Source organism: Poromitra crassiceps (genome assembly GCF_964638095.1).
Source record: "Poromitra crassiceps genome assembly, chromosome: 1".
Taxonomy (NCBI): domain Eukaryota; kingdom Metazoa; phylum Chordata; class Actinopteri; order Beryciformes; family Melamphaidae; genus Poromitra; species Poromitra crassiceps.
Window position 1 is genome coordinate 91,348,505 of NC_139623.1, and position 20,168 is coordinate 91,368,672.

Here is a 20,168-nt window from a genome sequence, read left to right on the forward strand (position 1 = left end):
CGCCCAAAACATAGTCCTTTTAAATGGCCCATTTTCCTCTAAACGGGCGAGGTATATAAAAATTCACCCCCCGTACAGTTATCATGGAAGGTGAAATTAGCTATAAACCAAACCCGTTTTTGAACCAAGTAAGCAAACCCGTTTTTGAACCAAGTAAGTGTGTGTAAATCGGTTCAATTCATCCTGAGTTCAAGGAGGCATTTCATTTTCTTCAACCACATTTTGATTTCACTGTTCCCACAGATAAAACACAAGCACTACTGACGCCACTAAAACACTGGATCAACAACGCTGAGTGACATGTGATCTGAACACATCATTAGAAGCCAGTCATTCGAGTACGAGTACTTTGATAGTTGGAATAAATTAAAACAGTGAATGTTGCTGAAGTTGACAATCCCAAGGCCAGGCGGCCAACATGGGGGGCGGTTTGTGGGGTTTGGATGAAAGCAGTGTAACAGCAGCAGAGAGCCCTCAAACTTTCTGTTCTCACAGCAGTGACCTTCAGCCAGTGAAACACCATCCTGTGTGTGTTTAACACATGGGGGGGTTGTGGGTTACGGAGACGAATAAAACAACCAACACATTTTCGTACCATAGTATTAAGGCCGCCACACTTTGGTGGCTGTGTATTTAGATTGGCACACTTGGCTTGCAAAGCCAGGCTGCCCAACAGCCACCTACGATTGACCTACAAACAACATTTAAGTTGGTAGAATTATAAGTAACGATCCTAAATATTTTTGTTCTTTCTTGATGGTTATAAGTCGACAAACAAGGTGATATGTTGCAACAAGTACAGAATTGTCTACAAGAATATGAAATTATGAGCTTGTTCTCGTATTTGGATTTTGAGGCTGCCGAGTATTTGGCTTGGCAGACTTAGCTGGTACAGCCTGTCTAGCTAGCTGACAGACACACAGGACCCCCTGGAAGAGAATAAATGAATGAAACCTGAGGACACAATAGTAGAAGGCAGAGCCATGTATAGTATATGGGAGAGTTACGGCACTGAAAAAACTAGCAGCTCTTAAAACGTTTTCAGAATAGGACAGGATGTAACAATCAATGACCATTAAAGAAGGAAAAAGACAAGTAGCCAAATATTTCATCTAGAATGCACTCTGAGCAGAAGCTGTGGACCTCCCATCTACCATCCCACAGGCTGACAAATTAAAGGAAAAACCTGGATAAATGAGTGTAGAAACAACAAATGCAGCTGCTTCCATACAGGTGTACTGCATGATAGAATTAAGCAATCAACTTCCTATCATGCTCTGTGGCATGTACATTATACAAATGCTGTGCAGGCCCAGTTGATCTCGATTCTGGATCAAGCTGGTAAGAAGAAAAGATCTGAATGACTTTGAAAGATGATTCATTATTGGGCCGTGGATGGCAGACGGTAACTAAAGTGACTGGTCAGATGAGTCATTCTTATTATTATCTTATTTTCCACAAGCGGGAGAGTGCATGTGTGCCTTGTGTGGCATACACAAGGGGAATGGTACAGGCCTGAATGCTTGACCCCTATAGTGAGGGGGTCTGGTGGCTCTGTTATGCTATGGGGCAGTTTGGTGGCATGGTTTTGGGTCAGCTTGACTTGTCCCCTTAGACTCTAAGGAGACTCTAAGGCTTAGAGGGAAGGGACACTGTAAAGCAATACAGTTATTCTGAGCGATCACCTTCATCCTATGATGAAACATGTCTATCCTGAGTGGTCTCTTCCAGGATGACAATGCCCCCATTCACAGAGCACAAGGGGTTACTGAATGGTTTGAGGATGAAAATAAAATGAAAATCACACTTTCGTAGTCACCAGATCTCAACCCAAGTGAACACCTAAGGGAGTAACAGGACTGACATGTTAGATGGTGCTCAGTCTCCACCACTGTCAACAAAACACCAAATGAGGGAATATATTTTGGAAGAATGGTGTTGGCTCCATCCCTCCAGTGGAGTTGCAGAGACTTGTAGATTCAATGCCCAAGCACATTGAAGCTGTTCTGGCAGCTCATGGCGGCCCAACACTTTACTAAGGGGCAGTGGTGGCCTAAAGGTTAGAGAAGCGAGATTGCGACCGGAAGGTCATCGGTTCAATCCCCAGACCGGCAGAATAAAAAAAGTGAAAAAGCAGCACTTGCCCATCCCTCATTACCACCACTGAGGTGCCCATGAGTAAGGCCCTTAACCCCAACTGCTCCAGTGGAGCTGATCAGTGGCCTGCAGATCAGACTGTGGTTGTACTGGTCAGCTTCCAGATGTGAATGTGTACACTGTGACTGTACACATTCACATCTGGAAGCTGACCAGTACAACAGGGGTGGTCAAACTACGGCCCACGGGCCAATTGCGGCCCGCTGCCCGTTTTTAAGTGGCCCGCCATGAATTTAGCCAAACCAACAACAAAAAAGCTTTTTTTGGGGGGGACTGGGACTATAGAAAGAAAAAGAGTGCAGTAAGGCCTGTACTGATTAAAGGTGAGGCCATCAAGGTGGTCTCCTCATATAAGTACCTCTGTGTCCTTGTGGACAATAAGCTGGACTGGAGAGCCAGCTCTATTGTCAACTCTTCCCTGCCAGCCATGCTATTTGCTAAGTTAGAGAAACCTGGGACCTTAGGAAATCTTAATTTAAGTTGAAAAACTGTCGACATTTTAAATCAAATTAGGAGTGTTTTAAGTCTACCAGGTGTGTCTGTCCATAGTACGCCAATTTGTTTCAACCACTCTTTTTTGGCTCCATGGTCAGACAAAAACTACCTATCAACTATCAAAGACTTATATATAGATGGTCATTTTGCATCCCTTGATCTACTGAAGAGGAAGTTTGGGTTGCCCAGCACGAACTGGCTCAGATTCCTGCAAATCAGAAATGATGGTAGAACCAAGATTCGCACCTTTGAAGCGCTCCCAAATGAACATGTTTTTTCTATGTATTGCTGAGCCCTCCTCACTCCAAGTATTTCTAGATGTGTATGTCTGTTTGACAATTGCACCAGGGCCTCCACTGAGAGGATTAGAGAAGCATGGCTGGGGAAACTTGGCATTGACTTATCTGACATTATATGTGATAGGAGTCTGTCTGTGATACAACTCTGTTCACTGCTAAAGCTACAGTACGTGTCAGAGTTGGACATAGTGTTTGCTGATGGTAGCAGCTACAGCAGCGGGTCGCTATGGAGACAAAGTCATGCAACTTGCTTTTTCCAAATTAACAGCACAAAATGCAGTTAAACAGCACTTTTTGTGCAAAAGCCCTGCTACTGTGTGCAGAGCCGTGGGCTCTGATACTGCACAGAGCCTGTCCGCTCTGTGGAAGCACACATGCAGTAGATGTACAGCATGTTCTGTCAGGCTAGCACAGGCACAATACAGCTGGCAGCACAGGCACAATACAGCTGGCAGCACATGCACAATACAGCTGGCAGCACAGGCACAATACAACTGGCAGCACATGCACAATACAGCTGGCAGCACAGGCACAATACAGCTGGCAGCACAGGCACAATACAACTGGCAGCACATGCACAATACAGCTGGCAGCACAGGCACAATACAGCTGGCAGCACAGGCACAATACAGCTGGCAGCACAGGCACAATACAGCTGGCAGCACAGGCACAATACAGCTGGCAGCACAGGCACAATACAGCTGGCAGCACAGGCACAATACAGCTGGCAGCACAGGCACAATACAGCTGGCAGCACAGGCACAATACAACTGGCAGCACAGGCACAATACAGCTGGCAGCACAGGCACAATACAGCTGGCAGCACAGGCACAATACAGCTGGCAGCACAGGCACAATACAGCTGGCAGCACAGGCACAATACAGCTGGCAGCACAGGCACATGCTGTGGAGGTAAGCCAAGACCGTGCAGCTGTAACTCTTAAGCAAATCCTGGTTCTAAAGAAAGGAAGGGTGTAAGGAAGGAGCAGAGGGCGGCAGTTGCAGCCATAAAATCAGAAATGATATGGAACATTGACCTGGCCAAACAGCCAGCAGAGATCTGAGTAAGTAAAAGAGGTGCTGTGGTGCAGGGAAGCCAAGAGTCAAACAACTCAACGAGCTGACAGTACAAAGTTAAGAGTCAATTGAAGAAGTCCATCCAATTGCCTCCTGAGGACCTGCAGGGTGTGGGGGAGTGGGCACCTGAGATGTTCTAGGGCAGTGATTCTCAACCACTGGGTGGAACGCAAATATTCTGATATTGTCGGAAACTAGAAATCGAGACGGACACGTAGGTACAGTACCACTACCAACCATGTTATGCTAGCTCGCTGGGAAGTGGGTGTAAAGCGGCTTTAAAGTCACATACGGTAAGTAAGTGGGCATGACTATTTTCAAACGAGTCCCTTGACCTCTCACATCAAGATATCTGAATGAATGTTTAACATACGGTGTGTCCACATAGGGTTTAAAAGCCCAAGGGCCCTAAAGACAGTGTTCTGCTAGCCTCAACGCGAGACTCTTCAGTCATTCTTCCTTCAGAGTCTCGGATGCGTGGTCCCCACAGCCACTGCAACGGCGGCTAAGTGGCTGCACGCGATATACACGCTATCAATCACAATAAAACTGTACGTACCTCCGAGACAATGTTGTTATCCAAGATACCGGTGCCCTGGCACTCCCAAATAGTACGTAGTTTCCAATACCGAGCACTTTTTCACATGGCGGAGCCGATGCTCAAAATTGTAAGCTGCACTACACCCTCCCAACCACTGAGCACCAAACCGATACATCCGGCGCTGTGGAGCACCTAAAAACTTCGGCACTGGCACTGGCAGCGGCTCCTCGCTCACGGAGCGGCCCTTTCTACCTGATCCAGCACTCACGGCCGCTCTGCTCCAGACCGCTCCCCGCTCAATACACATTTCACTCGCACTCACCGCTCCGCTCCACTCAAAAGAATAAAAAAGATAAAAAGGCCAGGGTGTTTTAATTTGTGTTTAAACGCCTGGGCAATGGGCATTGCTCACTACAAATAACATGAGCTCAGCAGAGTCGGCTGCATGTTCGTTTCTCTTCCTTCTCGTCTCGCAGCAGCTGGCAAGAAAATAGTGGGTGTGCACACGGCCGTCGACCACGCACCGATGCATTCTGGTTCGAACATGTTGTGATCGAAACTGGAGCGGGACTGAGCAGGCCGCTTCAACTTTCGCTCCGGTACCGCTCTGGTCCCCGCTCACCGCTCAAGCCAAAATCCCCCAGCTCTGCTCCCCCCTGGGGGTTTCCTTCATATAGGAACCCCTCGCCAAAACATGCAATATCCTGGTCCCTGAAGTGGTGCCTCCTCTGGTCGTTTGGGGCACCTGTTCGGAGGGAGGGGAACTCGTTGGAATAGCGTGATCCTCCCACGTGCTATGTCCTACCAGTGAAGTTTCCCTGTCAGGTGAAAAGAAGCGGCTGGCTACTGCCCATGTCTCGGAGGAAGCATGGAGCCAGTTTCGGCTCTCCCCAGATCGGCAGACAGTGGAGCAGCAACCAGGATAAATAAATTAAAATTAGCACTAATAGGGGATAAAAATGGCATAAAAAAATCTGGAAAGAAATATAATAAATAAATAAATACGGTAAATAAATCTGCTCAGGAGGCACTAATTGCAACTCTTTCACTCCATTTCTTATTTTGTAATGTTATATTCTTCAAAAGGTGGGTTATCATTCATTCATTGCATCATAGTTATAGTTGTCTCTTGCAATTTTCTAAGCAAAATGTTATAGTTGGGTAAAGGTGGTATTCAGAAATCAGGGAAAGGGGCTACTGAAGCCCAAAAAGTTTGAGAACCACTGCCCCAGACGAACTGTTTCAAGCCAAGATCTGGCAACCAGTTGATTGAAACACACACGTTTTGTGTTACACTTTTGAACAGAAAGGCAAGAATTAGAACCGGTTCCCTCAGTGCGATTCCCTTTTAAGTTAATTCAAACCCCCTTGGGTTCTATTATAGGGTTACAGATTCAAACAGTGTCAGCAAGTCGTGCAACAGCAGATTTCTCTACGAGCCTGATAGAAGTCTGTCCAGTCAAACACATGGGGAAGCAGAACACTTTTTCTCTCCCTTTCTTTCTTCGAAAGAAACAACAGTTGTTGTTTTTTCAGATCATGAAAATAGCTCAATGGATGGATGCTTTTATCCAAAGGGACTTGGCCAGTCCCTTGGTGCCATGCCCTACCTGCTCAACAACACATGGCACTAAGGGACCTCCACCGCTGAACAACACATGGCACTAAGGGACTTGGCCAGTCCCTTAGTGCCATGCTCTATCCGCTCAACAACACATGGCACTAAGGGACTTGGCCAGTCCCTTAGTGCCATGCTCTATCCGCTCAACAACACATGGCACTAAGGGACTTGGCCAGTCCCTTAGTGCCATGCTCTACCCGCTCAACAACACATGGCACTAAGGGACTTGGCCAGTCCCTTAGTGCCATGCTCTATCCGCTCAACAACACATGGCACTAAGGGACTTGGCCAGTCCCTTAGTGCCATGCTCTATCCGCTCAACAACACATGGCACTAAGGGACTTGGCCAGTCCCTTAGTGCCATGCTCTATCCGCTCAACAACACATGGCACTAAGGGACTTGGCCAGTCCCTTAGTGCCATGCTCTATCCGCTCAACAACACATTGCACTAAGGGACTTGGCCAGTCCCTTAGTGCCATGCTCTATCCGCTCAACAACACATGGCACTAAGGGACTTGGCCAGTCCCTTAGTGCCATGCTCTATCCGCTCAACAACACATGTCACTAAGGGACTTGGCCAGTCCCTTAGTGCCATGCTCTACCCGCTCAACAACACATGGCACTAAGGGACTTGGCCAGTCCCTTAGTGCCATGCTCTACCCGCTCAACAACACATGGCACTAAGGGACTTGGCCAGTCCCTTAGTGCCATGCTCTATCCGCTCAACAACACATGGCACTAACGGACTTGGCCAGTCCCTTAGTGCCATGCTCTACCCCAGGGATACTCAACTTGCTTTGCCTAGGGGCCACTTTTGTAAAATGACAGGAGGTCAGGGGCCAGTTAATAAACGCAGATTAATAAAAAAAAATCTGTAGCGGATTGTAGGTTTATGGGGATGTCAGCTGGAGTTTAATCTGACAATTTTGTGCACTCAGGAGTCAGGATAGTTAGTCAAGTACATAAGTGGCTGGGTGGCGAGCAGACGGCAGTATTTGACAATTTAGCTGGAGCTCAGTCAAACTTGATTTAACATTAGTTTTCATTGTGAATTAGAAAATGGTCAGGGGGCCACTCTGCACCCTATCGCGGGCCGCATCTGGCCCCCGGGCCGCAAGTTGAGTATCACTGCTCTACCCGCTCAACAACACATGTCACTAATGGCTCATTTCCACCACATTTTACAGCCCTGCACAGCTCGTCACCACTCGGCTCTATTTGTTTTCGACCCGGTGGATGTTTTGTTTCCACCGCTGCTGATCTGCCCCCGCCCACCCCCGCCCACAACTGGTCGTCATAGCGACCGCATATCTGTCCTCCGCCTATAGCCGAAGTAAGCTATAACATAACGTTAAAATTAAATCCATACACAGAACTTTTAAACTGTTTATGAAATACTGGTGCCTCTAAATGACCTACAGTGTACATGGGCAAATGTGACAATCGGCCAGGAGAATGGATATCACTTTGTTGTTAGTCAAACTCACATGCATGCGCTGCGTGAGGGATGGGGGTTGCGCTACAGAGTGAAGCCTCTACCCCGGCGGCCTCTCACCAGGCAAGACCGCGGCTTCACCAAAGCCCCGCCTGCGGCCTAGCGGAGCCGACGCTGCACTCAACTACAAGGGCTTCCTGAGCAGCGGACTTTTTCTCTCTCAAAACAATTGAAACCCACTGCCATGTTAAAGCTGAGTAAGGAGATCGATTTTATTTCACCAGAGGCGAAGGCAGCAACACAAAAGACTGATGGAAATAACATAACAGAAGAGAAGGTAAGCCCCACTAAACTGGTATGCAGCATTGCATTGACAGTCGTTAGATAGAGTAAACACGATTCTGCCTGACCAATCAGTCGTCTACAATGTTTTCATGTCACCGTATGAACCCGGGTTCACAGCGCTAGAACCTCAACAGAGCAGGGACCAAAAGCAGCACGACTCAACCCCGACTCAACCCGGGCTGTTCACGTTTTTGATCGGTGGAATGAGACAAAAAAGCGAGACGAGCTGGGCGGGGCCGCGTTGCTACCAGCGGTGGAAATGGGCCATAAGGGACTTGGCCAGTCCCTTAGTGCCATGCTCTACCCGCTCAACAACACATGGCACTAAGCGACTTGGGCCAGTTCCTTAGTCCCATGCTCTACCCGCTCAACAACACATGGCACTAAGGGACCTGGCCACTCTTTTAGTGCCATGCTCTACCCGCTCAACAACACATGGCACTAAGGGACTTGGCCAGTCTTTTAGTGCCATGCTCTACCCGCTCAACAACACATGGCACTAACATGGCCCATCCCTTAGTGCCATGCTCTATCCGCTCAACAACACATGGCACTAAGGGACTTGGCCAGTGACTTGGTCCTATGAAAAAGAGGACCCCTTTGAAAATGTTTCTTTCCCTTGCCAAAATTGTGCCTACCTTTGGAGCATTATTTAGCTACCTTCCTGACAAGCTAGCATAACATGGTTGGTACCAATCGATGCCTTAGGTCTTCTAGTTTGATATGATACCAGAAACTTCACTGGCTTTAAAACTAAGCCCGCTACTGTAACAGCCAGTGAAAGTAGATTTTCAAAATTGTGATATTTCCCAATGACGACTTTAGTCGTCAATTCGGATAGTAACGTTGAGTGCCAATGACGACTAAAGTCGTCAATTGCGTTTTTTGACGGTGGGACGTGGATCAAAGCCAGATCCATCTCCTGTAAAATTTTTGGGCATGTTGAATGTGTATAACCTATTTTACCGACCCATTAGGTGGCGACAGTGCTCTCCAGATTAGAGAAAGGCGAGGAAAAAAGAGAGAAGAAGTCATGGGGAAACGGAAATCGCATGAAGCATAACGTTAGCTGTGCCTGTGAACAGCAGTCAATCTGCTGCCACAATTGAGCCCCTCCGTCTCCGCTGCGATAGCCCCTCCATATGATTTAGTTGCCGACACCAGCGTCTTTCTGAAAAGTTACATTATTCTCAGCTGGGAGCCGGCGACATGCTGTGAAAAAGCGGGGTGCAGCGCACTTTTCAGTGCAGAGCAAACGCAGAGCAAACGCAGCAGAGTCACCAGACACTCCCACGGAGGAGGAGGAGGGGGGTGGGGCACGCAGGGCAGCAAACAACCATTGACAGTAAACACAGACCCAGACAGCAGGCTCGATGCACAGAGACAGGCAAACAAGCTAGAATATCTGATGCCCACCAGCAGTAAATCAAGACCAGCAAGAAGGTGTAGGGTCTGCGCACGCAGGGGCCAGCGCTGCTGGTTGCAGCTAAAAAATATTATTTGGCCAAACAAAATTCCTTTGTTTTCACTGTTTTATTGAAGGAAATTATTTTTGAGGTGTCACTACATCAGAAAATATTACCTTCAGAGTCAGTGATGTGCTTGAAATGCTTCATTTCACAAAAGGCTGAATATCTCAGCTTCTAAATTGAAACGTCTCTTTTTGCTCAAAACAACCTATCTTCTCCGGCTGATAACTAAAGAACGGAAAATGGTATCAATAAACTTTTTTTTGCTACAATAGTCTCCTCGTTCTTTGTGCGTGTTCGGTGTTTACATAGTAATATCACACAATATTCTGTGGGCCTCGAGAAATCACTGAAAACGCTCTGAAACTCTGGCACTGGGAGCGTCCGTTCTCCAAAAGTGGCTGGCACTCAATGAGTTAATTTGTGATATTTCAGAAAATTTGCCCAAGTCTACTCCTCAGGGTTAATGTGTATGTAAAAACTGTTGTCTGTAAAAGAACAACAACAACAACAAAGGAATGCTCTGGCGGACCGCCAGGCGGAGCCCCGCTGACCACCAGTGTTTCCCATAGTTTGGGAACCACAGAAAAACATGACCACATGTTAGTTAGATCTGTGAGAAGGAACCCATTGAGATCACATTTAACCAAGGAGTTTTATACAACTTTTAGACAATGCCAGTAGGTTGTGAAATGTTTCCTTAGCAGTCTCACTAGTAAATCAGAAGAAGGCGGTAAAACGAGACTGAAAGATATTATGTTTGGGAGTTTTCCCATACCATCGGGGGTACTTTTGAGGAACTGCTGGCTTAGATATACTGTATAATTAAATAGATAAAAAAATGACGGGACAGTGAGTTCCTTGTAAGTTGACCTAAAACACATTCATCTCTGTGTAGATGGATGTAATGACAACCCGCTGAATTGTCTCCCCTGCAGTGAGAGAAAGCGTTTTAGTAAATAAATAAATAAATGGATTATCTGCACCTTGTGCCAGCTGAAAAATTAGGTAAATATGTTTGTGAATAAAAAAAATTTGCCTCAGAAATACTGAATGTGCATGAATTGAACTTGGGGGGGAGGGGTGGGCACATCCTGGTGGATCTGTGGTCTGGTGTGCAAACCACGTTCTGAGTTAGAATCCGGCCTGGGACATTAAATATACCCCCCCTCTCTTTCCCACTGAGCATGTTATGCAGTTAAAGAGTTATACTGTATTCCAGAAAAAGATATCAGACAGCTGTGCAGTTCAAGAGTTGAACAAACTTTCATATCATCAAAAGTTACAAATGGCAGCTGCTCCAAATGAATCTAATTTAATCCTATTCCCGTGTAAGTATGCAGGTGTGTGTGTGTGTGTGTGTGTGTGTGTGTTAATAGCTGGTGGGCTGGTAGGTGGGGTAATGCAGACAGTGAAATATGCTGAAGGTCCATGTGTGTGTACTATGTGTATGAGAATATGTGCATATACGTATATACTCTGTGCTTCTGTGTGCTGTGTGTGTGCTGTATGTGAACGTGTGTACATCCATGCACATTAGGGCTGTGAATCTTCACTGGCCTCACGATTCGATTACAATTCAGAGGGCTACGATTCGATTCGATTACGATTATCGATACATCTCGATGCATCTTAAATCGATGCATCACTTTTTTTCCCCAATACATGATTTATTTTTTCTCACTTTCTTTTTTGCATTGGATTATGATCCATAATTAAAATAAACAACTGCATGTACTTCCATTATATATTTTTTTATTTTTTTTTAATAATAGATTTTTAACATTTGTGAATCGATGCAGAATTGTGCACGTCCGCATCACGATGCATCTTATAATCGATTATTTTTGACACCCTTAATGCACATAGTGTGTACTATGCATGTATTGTGTACAGGAGTGCACGGACTGCATTTGTATTGTATATGTGAATACTGAATACACGGGAAAGCTATGCATGTGAATTTGCATATCCCTCTGAGGAACGTAAAGATGTATGCATTTGATCAGGCAGCGAGTGGTTCAGTGTCTTGCTCAAGGACACTTCAGCAGTACACACTGGCTGTGTGCGTGGATGTGTGTAGTTGTGTGTGTGTCAGTCTGACCTCCAAGTGGATACGACCCAAGACATCGTTTTTACAAGCAGCTGAATACGACCTAAAATCACGTTTCAACGTTAAGCGACCTCTTGTGTGAATAACAGCCCAGTCTCTGAGTTTGGTAAAATTATAACCTGGTGCGGAATTTTAACCTGGGGCCCATGGCTTGAAAGTCGCCTGTCGTAACGACTTGGCTATCCGTTCTATCCCTGCTATCCCTACCCCAAACCCAATACCTAACCCACACCCTAACCCCTAAACCTAACCCTAAAAGTCGCTTTTTCAACTTGCTTTTGTGCAGAAGTAGCATAGTACTTTTTCCTCTGCCACTGAGGGGCGCTAGTCTAGCAGACGTGATACATGGTCGTATAGAGAGCCGCAGTAACGAGTCCGGAAATCATCGATGCTAACAGCCCTGGTTCAACACAGTTTTCGCCTATGGGAGTTTTGAATGGGTTTTTGGCGCGATGCTTCTAATAAGCTCTCTGGGCAACGCTGGCTTAATCAAACGCGAACCAGATGGTAGTAACATCATCTTCACACATGAAGACCACTTTTATGAGTTTTGAAGCTTTTATGTGCCGTTAAAAGGACGGCTAGCTAGCAAACGGCTAAATGAGACTACACTTTTGAGTCGATGGGGATATATACGTCAATAACGTCACCACTTCAAAGGGCGAACACGGAAATTCTCTTTCCCTCACCTGGTTCAGCCCGTTCAGCCCGGGGTAATCAGTGCACACATCAACAACAGTCCAGGTTGAGTGCTGACGTGACGTGGAAGCCTATGCGACAGTGTGTAGTTCTGGATTAGCTTAGCTGGAGCATTTTACTTCTAGGGCTCGCATTTACGCTTCAAAACTCATGAAAGTGGTCCTCATGTGTGAAGATTATCCCGCTGAACCTTGGTTCGCGTTTGATTAAACTTGCGTTGCCCAGATACCTTATTTGAAGCATCGCGCCAAAAACCCATTCAAAAATCCCATAGACAGAAACAGTGTTGAACCAGGAAGTTCGGGACTTCCGCATTCAGCCTACAAAAATACGTCATCCCTGCGGCTCTCTATTGCACTGCTATTCACCTGTTGCAACACAGGGGTCAGCCAGTTACTTCCTGTTGTGTTTACACTTCCTGTGACAGTACCAGGCCAGGTCATGTTTGCAAATGAGAACTGGTTCTCAAACAATTCACCAGGTTAAAAAAAAAAAAAAAAAAAAAAGTACAGTACTAGTGACCAGGTAAAACAGACTGTGTTTTGAACAGGAAGTCATAACACAACTCAAGTGGGCAGGGCTACATAAGGTTAATATGGTCGTATAAGTTGGAGGACATGTTGGTACTGTATGTGTGTGTGTGTGTGTGTGTGTGTGTGTGTGTGTGTGTGTGTGTGTGTGTGTGTGTGTCGCACCTGAGTTCATGAGCTTCCACAGCTGGTCAACCAAAGCTTCATTACAGAGAGCTGAATCTGTTGCTTTGGTGAAGGGTGGATTCTTCGCCAGCATGCCCAGGATCTTGTGTCTGATTGGACCACAAACAAGTACAAGGCTAAAAATACAAAATCGGCACAAGTGATAGACAATCTGTCAACAGTGAGTCTAGTCCTCTCTGGACGGCGTTAGCATTACCAGGTGAGGTTAGTTAATTGGATTACGAATCGGCCATCCAGGTGGTAAAATAATGGACTGGCGGTTGTGGTAATCAGGGTACCTGCCAGTGTGTGCCACTCAGCTTCAGCCACAGTACAGCAAAACTGACTTTTCTAGGCACAAAGTTGTGCTTAATTAAATGCATTATCTCATTATCTTATATCTATCTATTATTATTGCTTATTTTAGATGATCTTTGTGTGCTTATACTGTATCTGTCTTTTTTCCTGCTCAAACCTATTACTTTTGCAACAATCTATTTTCCCCACAGGAATGAATCATCTAATGTAAAAACGTAGTGATGCTGCTCTGCCTCCACCCTGATATGTTCATTCCAGACAAGATCAGACTTCCTGTGGTCCTGAGGTAAACATGACCAACCTCCACAGTGATATGAATGCTGTTCAGAGAAGCTTATGAGCTAATCTGGTATACGGTAATGCTTCTGCTTTCATTAAGTTCATAAAAAAATGTCAAAGTAAAAAATAAATAAAGCCAGGCAAGTACACAGAATCTGCAAGACAGAGACAGTCTACTAATGTGTGCTGAATAAGTGCAGATTGTGGAGTCAATGTGAAGTTGTGTGTGGATCTGTTCAAAAGTGTGTGTGCAGATGCATGTGTGTGTGTGTGTGTGTGTGTGTGTGTGTGTGTGTGTGTGTGTGTGTGTGTGTGCGTGTGCATGCGAGGTGCTAGCTGACCTGACATAATGAGCTGGGTCATTCTGGACCATGGTGAGAAGCCACTGGAGCTCTCCAGAACTCTGTTCAACTGGAGGAGAAAGACACTATTAATTCACATGTACACACAGAGTGAAACCTAAGCACAAATCTACACACACTGCACTAAGTTACTCCACACCACAAACATTCACACATCACACACACCTTGACTATTCGCTCACTGGCCACTGAATTAGGTACACCTCCCCCTTTGAGAAAACAGCTCACCCCTGTCTGTCTAAATATAACTAAACGTCAGCTAAGAAGAAGATGAAGGTGCAGTGGAGAACCAAAGAATGTAAAATTGATGCGTGGTCCGCCAAATCCCATCTTGTGTTAAAACATGCTGATGGAACGTGGCATTAACAGCCTGGTGTTGGTGGTGGCCGTTACCTCCGGCAAGGAGTTGATGTTTTTGGTTTTTGGTCTTACTAATCTACTGTCTTACTACTGTCTTTTTGCAGGATTACGGAGAAACTACTGGGCCGATCTTCATCATGTGGAAGGGTGACTGACTCAAAAAATGTGCATATCATAGACTGGACTATTGGCTTTGGCGGAGGTCTGCACTCTGCGGGTGCCCTTCTACTTTAATGGTGTGCAGACTGTTTTCTTAACACACAATACAGCCCTTAGTACCAACAGCATTGTTTGATATACCTAAGGGACCTCTCGGTATTTATGGGAGGGGCCACTGGAAGAAAACTGGGGAGGGTCATCCTTGTTTAATTTTAGTGCGGGAGGGAACACTGTCTTTAATTTGAGTCCAGGGGAGGGTTATACAAATTTGATTAGACAAAAATACCAATATTTGTCATTATTTTATGTTCGCTTTTCGGACTTCATCAACACCCCTCCTGTCCAAACTGTTTGGTATGTCCCGGTGCAGTGGGCGGACAGTGGGCGGGTGCAGTATCTGGCGAATCAGTGGCGCTCTACTGGTTATAATACATTCCAGCGCAAAGAACCCACTTGAAGAACCAGAGTAAACAACAAACAGACATGGCATCGAAAAATATAGAGAGGACGAATGTCCGTAAAAACAGCTATCTGCACAGAAGTTTAAAGCCCGTTTCACACCGGTGCAGATCTTCGTGCGAATAATCGGCATGGAGATTCGCAAAATAATGTTTTAATGAGTTATAATTGAATCTTCCACACCGGCCGAACATTCGTGCAGCATTTTATTTTCCCGGATGGACATTGACGTCTGCAGATTTCTGCCTGCGGAAAATACGTTTGACCAATTAAATCCTTTGTTTACAGCTCATGTCATACCTCCACTACTCTTGCCAAACCCGGCTCATCAATTTGGTTTCTCAACATCCAATTTTATATGACACACACTATGACGATCAACACCGAAATCAAGGACAATATGGCTTCAGGTCGCCCAGCAGCTGGGATTCACTAGCTGTTACGTAACGAATTCCTACTTGCTAATGTTGTAAACCACTGTTGTAAATTAGGGATGCACCGATATGAAAATTTTGGCCGATGCCGATAACCGATATTAACATTGCTGTTATGGCCGATAACCGATATTTACCGATGCCGATATGATCTGTATAAAATCACATTTTTATGATCATCACATTTTGTACATAGTGAAAAACACATGTTAACACTGAATTTGAAAAAGTTATGCATTTCTTTATTTGCAAAGCCTTTGGAAAAGCCCATAAATCATAGATTTACTGCATTATTTCATATCAATGTGAAGAATTTGGCTGATAATGATAACCGATATTAACATTGCAACATCTGACCGATACCGATATGACCGATATGTTAAAAAATGACCAACATCGGCCGATACCGATATGATTGCCGATATATCGTGCATCCCTATTGTAAATGGATGGAGCCAACGTTAGCCACATGTATCCCAGTGCTAACTAGCAGTTTAGCATCAAATTTGGGGTCATAATAAATAAATACATAAATGTGTTTTTATTGAAAAATTGCACGTCAAGTAAGCTAAAGTCTTGTTGGAGTGGACATCACAGCGCAACTGGTGTCAAACTTCCCACTTCACTATAACACGTTGTATTTGCAAGGGGTATTTATAGCCCCCATCGCTGTATGTGTGTTTCTCTTAGGGTTTACATTTCATTTTATTTTGTCCAATATTCAAATATTCCAGAATTGCATGTTGTGTTAAAAATAAATATTATTTCTATCTAACACTTTTTAGCCTGATTTAATTGTAAAAAAGAGTGTAAAAAGTTATGCCCCCTCAAAGCTTTCTGGGAAATATCCAAACAACTGGTGTTTGGTGAGGGGTGGTGGATGGGGAGTGCTGTCCTACTAAAGTCCCACTAAAATGACTTCTTGTTCTATATGCATGATGTTAGTTATTTGCAAAGTTATGTGTCGACTAATAGTGCTGTTCGGCATGCTATTAATACAAAGTTGAAATGTTGGCACCATGGGTGAGTCTGGTGTGCACTTCAGTGACCCCGTCTGAGATGCAGTGTGTTAAATGCAAATATATTGCATTTCCTGTAGTCTTGTGGTGTAGCCTATGTTTTGGGGCACATGATCTGCCATTAAAACAGATATATTTTCTCTCTATACTTGTCTTACTACGATTGTTTTTTGCGGAGGGTCAATCATATTTTTACAAACACTTGTGTGGAGGTTCAAGGAAAAATAAATTTGGGTCAGAGAAGGGTCACATATTTTTTATTTAGAGCGCCCAAAAAAATCCCTCCAGTGACCCCCCTTCTAAACATCGAACAGTCCCTAACAAACCTAAATACCTAACAAACCTAAAGATTGTTGCTGACCAGGTAGTCTCTTAAGCCAGTCTATCTCTTACACAATCTTCGAATGCTTCAGAGACAGTCTGTACTTCATACAGGGGAAACTTGGTCAAAACGGAGATTGGACTAATGAGCGGGTGTCCCGCTCATTGGTCCAATGAGAGTCCATTATTTTCACAGAAGTTTCCCTTTCCGTTTTACCCTGCAGGAAGTACAGATGCGTAGATGGGAGCATTTGCAAATTGCGGGAGCCAAAGCGTCCATTTTAAGAGACTACTGACCAGGTGGATCTCTTAACCCATTGATACCTGATGCAGCATTTGCGTGTATATCCCTTTAACACCGAAGACAACGGGCGTGTCCTTTTACCTTTCATCCCGGCTACAACCTACATGCGTAGTAACGTGTATATCGTTGTTTCAAGACATGTGACCGATGAAATGCATCATGATTTGCTGAAACAAATGTGGAAACAGGTGTGGAAAGTTTTCCAAAGCTGAACTAAACGGCAAGTCAAGGAAGCTGCATTCCAGCCAGACTATTCCCAAACAACTCTAGTTATTAGAGGATGAAATTAATGATGCTGACGTAATTACAGATGTATTTATCTCATGTTCCAATCTGCCTCAATAGTCTCAAGGTTTTACTGAACGTTGGAAATTCTGCACGTTCTTCTGCTGCACGGTGACAATTCTGCATGGCCGCGTGATAAGTGATGATCTGAACGGAGTATGACTTACTTTGAGGACGAAGAAATCAATGAATAAGAAGATTCTACACCCAGATTATGATGTGACTGTTGACACGCTAGCCAAGGCTCATTGGGTGAGTGACATTTTGGCGAATTTGCCATATTTCACGACGACTGCAAAACAGAGATCGCTAAACGTTACTCTTGATGCAGTAATTGTCAAGGGTTCAACAGAACCTATTTCCTCAGCCTCTATAGTAGCTATCAACATGAAATAAAAAGCATTTGAGAGCTTAAACCCGTGGCTTTTTATTTGGAAGGGTTACATTTGCCGTAATCTTTATTAACATTTCTTAAAATGCATTAGAATCGTTTTTAATCGTTTTTGTTTTTTGGGGTTAAAGATAAAAAATTGTTTTAATGAACATTAGGGCAAATATAATACGAAAAGCCAAAGGGTTAAGCTCTCAAATGCTTTTTATTTTATGTTTCTATGTGCTACAGAGCCTGAGATATGAAGGCTTTAGTGAACGCCGACCGCTCTGGCAACTTCTCCACAAAACGTCAGGTTTACAGGGGGTGTTTACAAACGTGCAGTAGGTTTAGAGTGCCGCTCTAGAGCAAGGGTGGCCAAACTTTTTTGGTTGTGGGCCGCATACAGAAAAATATAAGGACTTGCACGGGCCAAACAATATTAAGCGCGGCAGTTTTCGCAGCAAAAAAATTGGACCAGAAAACCCTTGTGCCATCAAAAATGTAATTTCTACCTAAATAAATATATGACCAGTGTTGGGACTAACGCGTTATTAAGTAACGCGTTACAGTAACTAAGTTACTTTTTGCGGTAACGAGTACTGTAACGAATTACTTCATCAGTAACGTAACGTACTTACAATTATTGCGGTTTAAACAGGCTCGTTACTCGTTACTCCACAATTCTGTGCGGGACCTACAGCAGCGAGGGTAGAGAGGAAAATGCGAGTCTGACGGCGGTCTGATGAGGAAGTAGGCTAATCGTGCGGCACTTCTATACTTTCTAATGTTACTGGACCAAATTCTGATAGTGAAACGGGTCATTTTGCGCGAGCTGTGTTGTGTACGGTAGCGGTGTTCACTTCACACCGCTCAGCGAGTCAGCAGCATGGAGCCCTCTCCTCCTCGCTTCTCTCAGGCTGTCTGTCACCAGTCAGACCAGTGCCCTGCTGCACCAGGCAAGCACAGCACTCGTCTCTCACTTACAGATTCCCCTCGCGTTGGAGGGTGTTCACGGTGTGTTTCGCGTTGTTTGGTCATGAAATGGGGAAAAAATGCCTGCAAGTCTGCTGCCTTTTGGAGATGAACTGCTATTAAAGGCAGCCGCGACGAGCGGCTGCTTTGAGGCTCTGCTCTGTCCCTATCTGCAGGCAGCGCTGGGCTCTGCTGCTCACTGTCACTCTGCTTTTACAAACGGTAACCACAGTGTTTATGTTGTTCAGCCAGGATATTATAGACTACTGATACAGTTGTTAATTATACAGTGCCAAAAGTGTACTGGCTACTTTTTGAAGGCAATAATAAATATGCCTCAATGTTGTCTTGTCCCACACTGTGCTACAGCAACCCCAAAATAATGTGTGTGCATTAATAAGAGAATTGAGAGTTTAAAAAAAAGTAACTCAAAAGTAACTTTCCTAGTAACTAAGTTACCTGGAAAGTAACGAGTAACTTTTCAGAGCAGTAACTAGTAACTGTAACTAAGTTACTAATTAAAAGTAACTTGCCCAACACTGTATATGACACATAGTTTATTGATGTGCTCACCTATTACAATGGGTATTCCAGGTATTTCTTCAACCTGGACCCTATTTTTATATTTTTCTTCATGTATAACGAAGTAATGTGAACAGAAATCTTTGAAATTGATGCAGTATTGACCAAGATCACTTCAGTTGGCAGCCGCTTTTCCCACATGCCCCTACTGGACTAAACAAGCTTGCTTTTACCACTGAGACAGGATCAGATTATTCCGAAGGGATAGCTTCCATACTGCTCACCTGGCGTAATCCAAGTCTCCACAAGCCCTGAGATGACATGAAACTTGACATGAAAAGATTTACGCTCTGTTTTTAGCTGAAATATAGCCATATGTGCAGCTGGATGTGCCCGATTTCTTCTTCGAGCACATGGCTACAGTGTAGATTTGAGCTAAAAACAAGGGTGTAAATGGTGTATTTTCAAGTCAACTTGGCAGTCCAATCTTAGAGTCCAGGTTGGGAGACAAAAAAATCCTTTAATGACCACAGTCCACCCTTTTTTGAATGAGTACTACTGCCATTTACTACTGCCATCATCTCAAGATGATTCCATGGAAATGACAGTGGACAATTATAATACTGTATGCAAGAATGCTAATTGGATACTTGTGGTGTTGGCTTGTGGAGAAAGAAAGTTCTTCCCACGTTGTCTTTGAGAAAATGATCTTCCCATGGAAATAAGCACAGAGAACTTGCTTGGAGTTTGAGATGTGAACTCTGTGTTTCACATCAAGACACAACTGTTCCATTTTCCACCTGTTTCAAGCGGTTCTGTACTGTAGACTACAATGCTGCTTGGACGTGACACATCGTTCTCGCAATGAATCTTGAGGGTTTCCAATCGCTCTCGTCGGCAAAGTCACAATCCAATGCATCCTCGACATTTTGAGATTGGCAAGCAAACTTCTGGGTTTTCCATCCGTCCTGCATCCTGTCATTGTTCATTGTGCTTACATACATATTATGTAAATCACATTATGGAGAAGACAAGAATGTACAAGAAGGCATAT

The 20,168-nt window shown here is 44.6% G+C and overlaps 1 protein-coding gene across 1 annotated transcript in view; it reads right to left on the minus strand.

Moving 5' to 3' along the window:
• Nucleotides 1-20,168, minus strand: part of taf2 (TAF2 RNA polymerase II, TATA box binding protein (TBP)-associated factor) — a gene marked incomplete at its 5' end in the record, with an annotated part of 57,862 nt that overhangs the window by 5,335 nt on the left and 32,359 nt on the right. Inside the window, 3 exons of the mRNA XM_083662391.1 lie at nt 12,948-13,057; nt 13,886-13,955; nt 19,765-19,823. Coding sequence (XP_083518517.1) covers nt 12,948-13,057; nt 13,886-13,955; nt 19,765-19,823 — 239 coding nt within the window. The remainder of the gene's footprint in view (nt 1-12,947; nt 13,058-13,885; nt 13,956-19,764; nt 19,824-20,168) is intronic.